Raw genomic sequence first — 12,252 nt, 5'->3', positions numbered from 1 at the left:
AGCCCAGTTCCCCTCTCCCTGGGACAGCGGCAAGGGAATCAGCTGGCAAGCTCGGACCGACACCCCCATGCCGAGGCTTGGAGAGCTCGCTCCGCTCCGTCCGGCGGGGTGAGGGTGGGGGTGGTGGGAGAAGGGGCACCGCGGGGAAGTTTCGCGACGCAGCCAGAAGCTCCGGGACCGCGGCTGCCCGCCCTCTGGGCTTGAGGCCGCCGCCACCAGTCGCAACGGGCGGCGGGACCCAGCGCTCCTGCTCGGTGCTGGGCGCAGGGCGCACCGGCTGTGGCGCAGGCCGGGGGACGGAGGGGTGCAGGGCTCGGCCGGGGTCCGGCGGCCGGCCGAGGCCACTTACGTGTGCTGCTGGGGGAAGCTGTAGGCTGAGGCGCCGGGGGCGGCGAGCAGCGGCAGCAGCAGCAGCGGCGGCAAGAGCAGCAACAGCGGGCGCGGGGCGCCGGGGCCGGGCCGGGGGCCGCAGCGGGGCCAGGGCAGCGCGGTCTGCGCGGGGCCGGGCGGGGAGGCGCCGCAGGTCCTAGCCGGCACCGCCATGTTTCCATTCAAGATGCGGCGCCGCGGGGAGGGGGGCGCGGGCGGCGGGCGGCAAGCCGGCCTCTCTTCCTCCGCCTTCTCGCGCGGGGCCTCCGGGGCTGCACCGGCCGCAGCACCTCTGCGGGCCGCTGGCTGCGGGCCGCCGGCTGCGCGCCGCGATCTCTCCGCCGCGCTGGCTCCTAGCGCTCTGAGCGCTCGGCTCGGGACCGGCGCTCAAATAGCGGCCGCCGCCAACCTGCCGGCGCCGCCCTCCCGGCTCCCTCGCCTCCCTCCCTCTCTGGCCGGCCCGCCCCGCCCCCGCGCGTCCCCGGCGCGGCCGCGCGCCGGCCTGTGCCTGCGCCTCCCTCGTCCTCGCACAGCCCTGAGTCTGCCCTGCTGGCCCCGGCGGCCGAGGGGAGGCCAGACGCGCGCGTCCTGCGCCCCGGAGCGCCCGCAGATCCCCGTGTGCGCCCCCGCCTGCATGCCTCAGACCCCGTGCTCCTCTCCGCCACTCCCGCAGGAAGAGCCCTGGGCCCCGCGATGCTAGGGCAGGTGCAAACGTGACCCTTCTGGTGGCTCGACCTTCAACAAGCTGAAAGCCTGGAGTCACAGGTTTAATGGTAGAATGGCAGGCTGCAGCGGAGACCAGAGAAGAAAGAGGGCGGGCGGCAGTGCTGAACTCACCCCTCAGTGGCTGCAGCTACCTTCAAGAGCCCAATGGGGGGAACTGGGCCCCCAGCCCCTGACAGGAAGAAAGTGCCTGAGTCTCCTTGCTCCTTGAGCGAGAACCTGGGTCCCATGGCACTGTTTGAGGGGCTGAAAATGGCAGGATGCAGCCACTCATTTCAGTGCCCTGTCTGGGCTAAGCAGGCGCTGTGTGCAGACGGGTCCCAAGTCTCTGCCCCTAAGACAGGGGTCGGGAACCTTTATGGCTGAGAGAGCCACGAATGCCACATATTTTAAAATGTAATTCCGTGAGAGCCACACAATATGTTTAACACTAAATACAAGTAAATGTGTGCATTTTATGTAAGACCAACACTTTTAAAGTACAAGTCTCTGAATTCTTTTTAATAACGTTGTTATGCTGTTGCTAACCAATGATGAATAAAGTACTTCTTACCATTAATGCGACGTCTAGTGCTGCATGGTTTTGCTGATGGCTTTGTAGTCTGGTTGATATGTGGTGAGGTTAAGCTTCAAGCAGGCATTGAGACTTCCATCCATTAAACGTGATCGTAGATTGGTCTTAACGTTCTTTAGATGTGAGAAAGACTGCTCACATGCATACATAGAGCCAAACATTGTCAGTACAGCAATACTCACACGCTGCAGTGTGCAGTATGTGACAGAAGCGCATTCCAAGTTTTGACAATCAGCTGGTTTGCAGGTTGAAGTTTTTTCATTTCTCCCCACTTGTGTTTGCTCGCCAACTCTGCTTGCTGTCGTGCAAGTCTTTCCAGATCTTCATTCAGTGACTTGAACTTATTCACCCACATGTCTGAGGCCTTCAGGTCAGCAGCTTGTAGCTCAAAATCTCTGACGGAGATACTGGGGATGTAACTCAGGTCAGCATTGTCCACTGCACACTCGTGTGGATGGGTGATGAACTTAAGAAGATGAGTGCGCTCATGAAATTCTCCAAAACACGCTTTGAATGACTGCAGGAGATTAGATGTGAAGCCTGCTAGCTGCTGGAGATCAAGATGTTGAGCAGGGGGCCTGACCTGTGGTGGCGCAGTGGATCAAGCATTGACCTGGAAATGCTGAGGTTGCCGGTTCGAAACCCTGGGCTTGCCTGGTCAAGGCACATATGGGAGCTGATGCTTCCAGCTCCTCCCCCCTTCTCTTTCTCTGTCTCTCCCCCCACCCTCTCTCCCTCCCTCTCCTCTCTAAAATGAATAAATAAAAAATTTATAAAAAAAAAAAAAAAAAAAAGATGTTGAGCAAGGTCACTTACTGTGCATGCATCTTTAAACTCTCCCAGTTTTTCAAAGTGTAGTAAACGACCTGTTTCAATGTCTGCGATGAAGAGTTTCAGTTTGGGCCTGACCTGTGGTGGTGCAGTGGATAAAGCGTTGACCTGGAAATGCTGAGGTTGCCGGTTCGAAACACTGGGCTTGCCTGGTCAAGGCATATATGGGAGTTGATGCTTCCAGCTCCTCCCCCCCTCCTCTCTCTCTCTCTCTCTCTCTCTCTCTCTCTCTCCCTCTCCTCTCTAAAAAAAAAAAATGAATAAATTTTAAAAAAAGATTTAAAAAATAAAAATAAAAACTTAAAAAAAAAAAGAGTTCCAGTTTGTTTTCAAATGCAAACACTACTTGTTGAAGGGATAAGACTATATTTCCAATGCCTTGCATTTTCACATTGAGCTGGTTCAGATGTTCAGTCATGTCCACAAGATAGTAGAACTTCAGGAGCCACTCAGAGTTAGCTAACTCAGGATGCTCAACCTTTTTCATTTCAAGAAAAGTCCGGATTTCACTCAGACAAGCTGCGAAATGGCTGAGCACCTTCCCTCTTGACAACCAACGCACATTGCTGTGCAGAAGCAGACCAGGATAATTATTCCCAACTTCATCCAGCAGTGTTTTAAACTGGCAATCATTTAAAGCTCAGGCAACAATAAAGTTGACCACCCAAATGACCAGCGACATCACCTCACCAAGCTGCTCGCCACACATCTGAGCACAAAGCGCCTCCTGATGTAGGATGCAGTGAAAACTTAGGATGGGTCTCTTTTCATGTTCACAAAGAAGCGCTACGAATCCTGTTTTTCCCCACCAAGCACGGAGCACCATCAGTACACACCGAAATAAGTTTGTCCATCGGTAGATCTTTTTCTTTAGCAAACTCAGTGAAAGACTTGAATAAATCCTCCCCTCTTGTCTCTTTCATAGGCAAAACAGCAAGACTTTCCTCACGTAGTGTGTCACTGACAGCATACCTTGCAATCACACTGAACTGGGATAAATGGCTTACATCTGTTGACTCATCCAAAGCGAGAGAAAAGAATGGTGCTGCATTTATGTCCTTCAAGTGTGTTGCCTCAATTTGATTTGCCATCATGATGGTACGATCGTGAACAGTTCTTGCCGACAAAGGCATGTCTTTTATTCGTTTGATTATCTTGTCTTTATCCGAAAAGTTGTCAAAAAGTTCATTGGCAACATCAAGCATGAATGTTTTGGCATACTCCCCATCTGTGAATGGCTTTCCGTTTCTCACAATTGCTAAAGCACCAGCAAAGCTAGTCGAATCCCAGTCACCTTGTTGGGTCCAAACATGGAGTTGCTGCTGACTAGCTTGCACTCTGCACAGTAGCTCTTGACATGCTTTCTTCCTGCTGTCCCCCGCTGGATACTTTGACAAAAATGTAGTATGGCATGTGTCGAAATGCCGCTTTATATTTGACCGTTTCATCAATGCAATTTTATCATTGCATATTAGACACACTGCAGAATCTGCTCTCTCCACAAAGGCGAATTCCTCTGTCCATTCCTGCTAAAAAGTACGATACTCATCTTTTTTTCTTTTAGCCATCTTCTTCATCAAAAGGGTTTCTGCAATTAGCTAGCTGACTACTTGATTAAAAGGAGGGAAGTTTACTTCCTGACCTCACAACGACCCGTGTACATTATGCATTATCCAATAAAAATTTGGTGTTGTCCCGGAGGACAGCTGTGATTGGCTCCAGCCACCCACAACTATGAACATGAGCAGTAAGAAATGAATGGGGCCTGACCTGTGGTGGTGCAGTGGATAAAGTGTCAACCTGGGAACGCTGAGGTCGCCGGTTCAAAACCCTGGGCTTGCCTGGCCAAGGCACATATGAGAGTTGATGCTTTCTGCTCTTCTCTCTCACTCTCTCTCTCTCTCTGTGTCTCTCTAAAAAAAAAAAAAAAAACTGAAGAAAGTTAAAAATAAAATATTAAAAAAAAGAAATGGCCCTGGCCGGTTGGCTCAGCGGTAGAGCGTCGGCCTAGCGTGCAGAGGACCCGGGTTCGATTCCCGGCCAGGGCACACAGGAGAAGCGCCCATTTGCTTCTCCACCCCTCCGCCGCGCTTTCCTCTCTGTCTCTCTCTTCCCCTCCCGCAGCCAAGGCTCCATTGGAGCAAAGATGGCCCGGGCGCTGGGGATGGCTCTGTGGCCTCTGCCTCAGGCGCTAGAGTGGCTCTGGTCGCAACATGGCGACGCCCAGGATGGGCAGAGCATCGCCCCCTGGGGGGCAGAGCACCGCCCCTGGTGGGCGTGCCGGGTGGATCCCGGTCGGGCGCATGCGGGAGTCTGTCTGACTGTCTCTCCCTGTTTCCAGCTTCAGAAAAATGAAAGAAAGAAAAAAAAAAAAAAAAAAATGAGTGGATTGTAATACATGAGGATGTTTTATATTTTTAACGTTATTATTATTTTTTTTTGTTAATTTAAATTTACTTGTTCTTTATTTTAAATATTTTATTTGTTCCCGTTTTGCTTTTTACTTTAAAATAAGATATGTGCAGTGTGCATAGGGATTTATTTATTTTATTTTTTTGTATTTTTCTGAAGCTGGAAACGGGGAAAGACAGTCAAACAGACTCCCGCATGCGCCCGACTGGGATCCACCCGGCACGCCCACCAGGGGCTACGCTCTGCCCACCAGGGGGCGATGCTCTGCCCATCCTGGGCATCGCTATGTTGCGACCAGAGCCACTCTAGCGCCTGAGACAGAGGCCACAGAGCCATCCCCAGCGCCCGGGCCATCTTTGCTCCAATGGAGCCTTGGCTGCAGGAGGGGAAGAGAGAGACAGAGAGGAAGGAGAGGGGGAGGGGTGGAGAAGCAGATGGGCGCCTCTCCTGTGTGCCCTGGCCGGGAATCGAACCCGGGACTTCTGCACGCCAGGCCGACGCTCTACCACTGAGCCAACCGGCCAGGGCCTAATGTTATTATTTTTTTAATTAAAGATTTGTCTGCGAGCCAGATGCAGCCATCAAAAGAGCCACATCTGGCTCGTGAGCCCTAGGTTCCCGACCCCTGCCCTAAGACATGCTCCGCTGCTGTTAGGGCTCCTCCAGTGCTGGCTGGGAGGCTCACCCTGCACGAAGCAATCATTCCCATCCTGGAGGCCCCTGGCTCTTCCGTGCTGGGAGAGAATGCCGGGGGGCTGGTGTCAATTCTTACTCTTCAGCTTGTGGGGCATCTCAGAGCCTCAGTTTCTCCCTTGTGAATGCTTGTGTGGGTACCCACCCCCCTTTCCAGGATGAAGTGAGAATGAGAATAAAGTGCTTGTAAGCCAAAGCACTTCTGGTTGGGGGAAAGAGAGCATCCCTGAGGTTCCCCCAAAGGTGCCCTGGGGCCCTGCGCCAGCCCTGGAGCAGATAGCGTGGGCAACTGCTCCCTCCCAGCCTGGTGTGGAGCACTGGCTACCCACAGACTGTGCTTCAACAAGGACTGAGGGACAGTAACCACGTTGACAAGAGCCCCCACCTCATGATATCGGGGTGAGTCACCCATCACTGACTCCTGGGTAGCCTAAAGAAGATTTGCAGTGGAGGGGAGAAGAGTGGTGGCCCCCAGCCTGAGGAGGGCAGAGGTCAGGGGCTGGAACCAGGTCTCAGGACAGCCTTGACTTGCTCACCATTCCTCTTGGGAGACTCCCAGCCCTGCCCCACCCTCACATACCAGGGTTTAACAAGGGAAGAGCTTTGAAGATTCCACCTCACCGGACCTGAGTGAGTCTTCAGGGGTCAGACTGGGGGTTTGTCAACAGGCCTCAAACTATGAGGCCCCCAAAATATTATCAAAGGAAGGCAGTGCCCTGGGCCCCAAACTCCTGATAGATCTGGGGTCTGGTGAAAAGGAGGTACCTGCTGGATTCTGGGAGGCTAAACCAGGCAGGTTCTAAAGGGGACAAGCAGGGCCACACTGCGCCAGATGCCTGATTGTGTGAGATGTTCCCTCCCCCACTTCTGGGCAGGACAGTCCCTCCAGGCTGGACAGAATTGAGGGGGGTGTTCTGCATAGCAGCCTGGGCTAATCAGCCCATTCTCAGCCCCTGCAGCTGATGCCGAGGGCAGGACTGGCCTGTGGCAATCTCCCCAATCTGTTTACTGGACAAATGCTACGCTCTGCTCTCGTGGCCCAAGAGCAGGGGTCCCCAAACTTTTTACACAGGGGCCAGTTCACTGTCCCTCAGACTGTTAGAAGGCCGCCACATACAGTGCTCCTCTCACTGACCACCAATGAAAGAGGTGCCCCTTCCGGAAGTGCGGCGGGGGAGGGGGGGCGGATAAATGGCCTCAGGGGGCCGCATGCGGCCCACGGGCTGTAGTTTGGGGACACCTGCCCAAGAGAATCAGCACAAAGAGTGTCGTTCCTCCTGGGTGCCATCTGGGGTTAGGTGGGTACCTTTCCAGGGCAAACGCTGCAGTGGCAGGGTGAGAAATGTCAGGGGCAGTCTCCCCGCCCTTTGGTACCAGGATGGCAGTACTGCTCCCAAAGCATCCATCCCCAGGCCATTAGGCACCCGTATCCAGGCTGGGTGAGGTAAGTAGGCATCGGTAGTTGGGCATGTCACTTCCAGCCTCCACAGATGTGCACCTAATTGAGCCGCTGGCACCAAGGGAAAGGCAGGAGATTTTGGTTGACAGGCCGTTAAAGGAAGACAAATAAGGAGGGGAGGTAATTAAGAGTAACTGGGTAGTAAGAGTTTACACATTGCAACCTCCAAGGCTCACAGCATCCTGTCTCCTGGCGGCTGGCTCCAGCCACAGGTTGAGATCGTGGGGGGATAAATCAAGGCATTGGGGACATCTATGGCAGTCTACATTGACATGTTTGTCAGTAAAAGCCTGAACTACTCACCTGGCCAGAGGTGCCTGTGCTGGCAGGGGTGGGGCGGCAGGGGCAGGTCAAGCTGCAGCCCACAGAGGCCTCTGTCCGTGGCAGGGGCCTAGCAGGAGCCAGTTCAGCATGTAGGTTGCGGGGAGGTCAGCTCAGCAGACCAGAAGAGACTGAGCAGTCTTTATATGGAAAACCTACGTATGTGTCAAGCGAGTCCTGAGCTTGGTTATGCCACATGCAGGAAGAGGAAGCCCATCAGGAACATCTGTCCAGGACCCTGGGGCAGCAAGACCCCAACTCCAGCCTGCTCACCTCCAGCCTCCCTCCCTTCGCCCTTTGCTTCTACACAAGCCAGTGGGCTGATCACTCTGTTTTCCTAGGGCTTTACTGCTGCACTTCCTTCTACCCGCAACACTCTTCCTCATCTCTACCACTCAAACTCAGGATATTTATGGACTCATAAATACCACTTATTCCAGGAAGTTTCCTAGACACCCCCCCTCCCACCCCGCAACTGGATAGGCCTCTCTCTCTTGCCTCCTCTCCTCATCTACCCAGATGTGGCAGCCTCTGACTTGGGTTCAGGAAAACGCTTGCACTCTGGACTCTTGTCAAGCTGAGACCCGAGTCTCCTTCACGGCCCCACACATAGCCTGGCCGTGCTGGGAGGGCACAAGAGTTCTTTTTTTTTTTTTTTTTTTTTTTTTTTTTCATTTTTCTGAAGCTGGAAACAGGGAGAGACAGTCAGACAGACTCCCGCATGCGCCCCGACCGGGATCCACCCGGCACGCCCACCAGGGGCGATGCTCTGCCCACCAGGGGGCGATGCTCTGCCCCTCCTGGGCGTCGCCATGTTGCGACCAGAGCCACTCTAGCGCCTGAGGCAGAGGCCACAGAGCCATCCCCAGCGCCCGGGCCATCTTTGCTCCAATGGAGCCTTGGCTGCGGGAGGGGAAGAGAGAGACAGAGAGGAAAGCGCGGCGGAGGGGTGGAGAAGCAAATGGGCGCTTCTCCTGTGTGCCCTGGCCGGGAATCGAACCCGGGTCCTCCGCACGCTAGGCCGACGAAGAGTTCTTGACATAAGGACTTTTGAGTGGCGTCTCCAGGAGCCTGAGGGTACACCTAAGGAAGAGTGGTCTGGTCTGGATGTGAGAAGCAAAAGCTTTGGCATCAGATATCGCAGGTTGTCTAGACAAGACACTTTGCCTCTCTGACCCTCTGTCTCTTCATCTATATAATGGGAAACATGGTACTCACCCAGCAGGGGTGGTCTGAAGACCCAAAGCGTGAAATACCTCGAAGCCAAGACTTGGCACTCAGCAAGGGCTTAATGGAGGGAATCCACAGAGATGCTCAGGCATCCCCGGAAGGGCAGGTCCTCCATGCAGGTAGGCAGGAAAGGCTTCCTGGAAGAGGAGTAGGGATCCTAGGTTGGCCTCGCAAGATGACGTGGGGCCTGACCTGCGGTGGCACAGTGGATAAAGCGTCGACCTGGAAATGCTGAGGTCGCCGGTTCGAAACCCTGGGCTTGCCAGGTCAGGGCACATATAGGAGTTGATGCTTCCTGCTCCTCCTTCTCTCTCTCTGTCTCTCTCTCCTCTCCCTCTCTCTCTCCTTTCTAAAAATGAATAAAAATTAAAAATAAAAATTAAATAAAAAAGTTAAAAAAAAAAGATGACGTGGACGTATTAGGGAGGGAAGGAAGCGAGTCTCCCCAAGGTTGAACATAACCTGAGCCAGGACCTGCCTTCCCGAGTCCTGTGGACCCAGCTCTGCCTCCACTTGGGTCAGGAGAGCTGGCCTAGCTTTGGCAAGTGTCCTTCTATACCAAGAGGCCGTCCCAGCCTCATCTGACCCCTCTGATGTGTCTATTCTCTGCCCCGCCCCCCGGACTGGATTCCGCGGTCCCCAGGGGCCCCCATCAGGACACGCTGCATGAGTGGGATGACTGCCAGTTCCCGCACCTGCCAGCAGCTCCTTCAGCTTGCCCACCGGTTCCTTGGGGACACCCAGGGATGCATGGTCCTGCAAATTCCCCTGGCAGAGCATGACATAGATGCAGTGCGGCCACCAGGTGCAATCAGACAGGGACCCCACCTCCAAGTGCATCGAGAATCCTTCAGGGACTCTCCTCACAATGATCAACTCACAGTCAGTTGAGTGCCGTCTATTGTCATAAACGGAGGGGACTGGAGTTCCATCCTTTCAGGCAGTGTCAGCCTTTACCGCCTGCACACCAAAGTTAGGGCTCAGTCCTATGCTACCGACTGTTGGGAGTCTGCAGGACCCCTCTTGTTAGACAGGAGGGGAAACTGCAGCCCGGAGAGGGAGGAAACTTGACCGGGGCTACTCAGTGGTCAGCGCAGATCAGGATGTTAGAGCTGTGAGTCTGGAGACCTGAGTTGTTATCCATCCAGCTCTGTCTCCCCATGACTGGGAATGAGACTAGCTGGGGCCCCCAGAACCTGGGCCTTGACGCCCCAATCCTGGCCGGGCTCCAACATCGGAGAAGCCGCTAACCTAACACGGGGCTTCTGGGAGAGACCAGGTCTCCTTGTCTTGCAGCAAAATCTCCCTAGTTAGATCTCCGGCGTTATGAGGGTCACTGAACTCCGGTGATTTGTCGGAGAGAGGGCACTGGCTAATTGGGTAAGTTCTGGCAGGTGTAAGAGGCTCGATGCTTGGCCCCTAGGAACTCTCCATTTAGTGGGGAAATGTGACACACAGGAAAGACAGGGAATACCTTAAACCATGCATAATTGTGTCACCTAGTGAAACAGCATGTGTTTGCTCAGCGCTGTGAGGCTTGGGTGGTCAGGGAAGGCTTGCTGAAGGAAGGGCCTTGAAAGTGACACAAAAGGACAGGAAGGGCTGGGGTGGGCAAACGGCGGGAGCTGGGGAGAGAGGGACCCGGCATAGGGTCTGAGCCGAGGTCCGAGGAAGGACTGGGCTGGATTTGTGCAGGGAACAGCCAGGAGCCTGTCTGCCCTGGCCACGGCCTCTCCTCCTCTTGACCTCTTCGCTGTGGGAAGAGGGAACAGAGACCCCCTGGGGGGCTGCCCGCAGACGCGGGGATACCGAAGGCATGCCCTCCCAGGCAGCACGGGGCCAGGCTCGGCTCCGCAGTGACGGTGAGTCAGGAGGTCAGGACAGCCTGTCTGCCCTTGCATCCAGGATTCCAGGACCCTGCTGGCCTCCCCCTTGGAGAAGGATGCTCGGCTGTGTGAACATAGGGTAACACAGCGTCTCGGCTGCCTTTACGAAGCTCCCGTCCTCCCAGTGGGGGCAGGGTGGAGACAGGAGGGCATGAGAACCCAGCCAGAGGGACAGAGGGCCTGCTCCCTCCAGGAGCTTTATCTCCATAGTCCCCTTCCCATCACGAGCTGTTCTGGGCAGTCTGGAGACAGGTCTGGTCCCACTTGCTCTTTTACTGATAAGTAAATTAAGGCGTAGATAGGGGCAGGGCCTGTCTCAGGGTTACAGTGAGCAAAGAGACTCAGGCTCCAGGCTCAGGTCTCAGTTCTGTCCTCTGGGCCCCTCCCAGCCACCAGGGCCTTCAGAGTGGGAGGACCCTGACCTACACATGGCACCGCCTCATGTGCTCAGGTCTCAGTTCTGTCCTCTGGGCCCTTCCCAGCCACCAGGGCCTTCAGAGTGGGAGGACCCTGACCTACACATGACACTGCCCCATGTCCCACATGCTGTGGTATGTGTGGCCCAGAGGCCCAGAAGCTGGGTTTGCCCCTGCCCCTGAGGCCTTCCTCCCACTGTGGCAAGAGAAAATGAGGACAAATAAAAGAGAAATTCTGTCCTCAGAAGAGCATTAGATGTCTGTACAGCTTCCGAATAAATAAAAGTCTCCTCGGAGCCCCGGCTGGCACTGACAGCAGCTCTAACTCTCTACGAGACATGTTTTTCTGCCTCCAGGTGGAAGTGAAGAGTGTCAGCAGCGGGCTAAGTCAGGCTCTGACGGAGGCGGCCTTCCATCACCGCCTAACGCCCCATCAGCGAAATGGCCACGGCAAATTGCCTTCTCTGATAGCCGCCCCTCCAGGCCTTCGGGGAGCAGAGGAGCGGGCGCTGGCCTCCCACACCTGGCCTGGGAAGGGCTCCGGGCCAGTTCCCGTCCCTGCCTCTTGTTGGGATCGAGTTGTTGGTAATTCCAGAAACAATCTGTCCCTAACTTGCTCATTTTGCAAACGTGGAAACTGAGGCACAGAGGGCTTTGGTGACTCGAATGAAACCAGCAGGCCAGGGATCGTCTCCTGCATGAGCTCGCTCCGCCCAGTGTGCGGGCAGAGGGAGAGAGCCATTCCCTTCCCTTCTGCAGCAGCGGAAGGCCCTGAGCGACAGTTAGCACTGGTGGGCATGAAATGGCAGGGGAGAGCCGGCCTAGACCCAGAAGTCCCTCCTCGAGCCAGGGGCGGGGGGAAACGCCCTGAGCAGCGTCTTAGAATCTTCCGCTTCTTCTGCGGAAAACGTCTTTGGCTTTTTTGCCCGCCACCCCTTTGGTGGCTCAGCCTCTGCTGGGCTATCAAGGGGAGGGCAGAACCTGGCTCACTATCACTTCATTTAACTGATGGCTGCTGCTCCTGTGAGGGGCAGTTAGCAGTTCATTTGCTGAGCCTAGAAGACGGATGAGGCCAGGTGTTCTTCGATTACCGAGAGAGGTAGGTGCCCGGGGAGGTAGCGGCAAGGCCCGCGGGGACTAGCATGTTGTGAGGCTGGGAGGCTCCAGAGAGTCTGCCTCGCCCATTTCACAGGCTGCTGCTTTCTGGTCGTGGCTCGCGGGAGCCTTCCCTGAGTTTCCCGGACACCAGGCAGGGAGGAGAAGGGAGGCTTTCTGCCAAGAACCTGTCCGGCTTTCCCATTAGTGCTTACGATGGGTCTCTATCTGCGGCCCTTGCTG

General features: G+C 55.3%; 1 protein-coding gene across 5 annotated transcripts in view; it reads right to left on the bottom strand.

The window, feature by feature from the left end:
* CACNA2D2 (calcium voltage-gated channel auxiliary subunit alpha2delta 2) overlaps window positions 1-543 on the bottom strand; it is a 136,082-nt gene extending 135,539 nt beyond the window's left edge. For all 5 annotated transcript variants that reach the window (XM_066351224.1, XM_066351225.1, XM_066351226.1 and 2 more), the window contains exon 1: window positions 350-543. In XM_066351224.1, coding sequence (XP_066207321.1) covers window positions 350-543 — 194 coding nt within the window. The remainder of the gene's footprint in view (window positions 1-349) is intronic.
* Between the last annotated feature and the right edge of the window lie 11,709 nt (window positions 544-12,252).

Source organism: Saccopteryx leptura, chromosome 10 (assembly GCF_036850995.1).
Source record: "Saccopteryx leptura isolate mSacLep1 chromosome 10, mSacLep1_pri_phased_curated, whole genome shotgun sequence".
Taxonomy (NCBI): Eukaryota; Metazoa; Chordata; class Mammalia; order Chiroptera; family Emballonuridae; genus Saccopteryx; species Saccopteryx leptura.
Note: the sequence above shows the minus strand (reverse complement) of the source record. Positions and strands in the feature narration are given on the sequence as shown.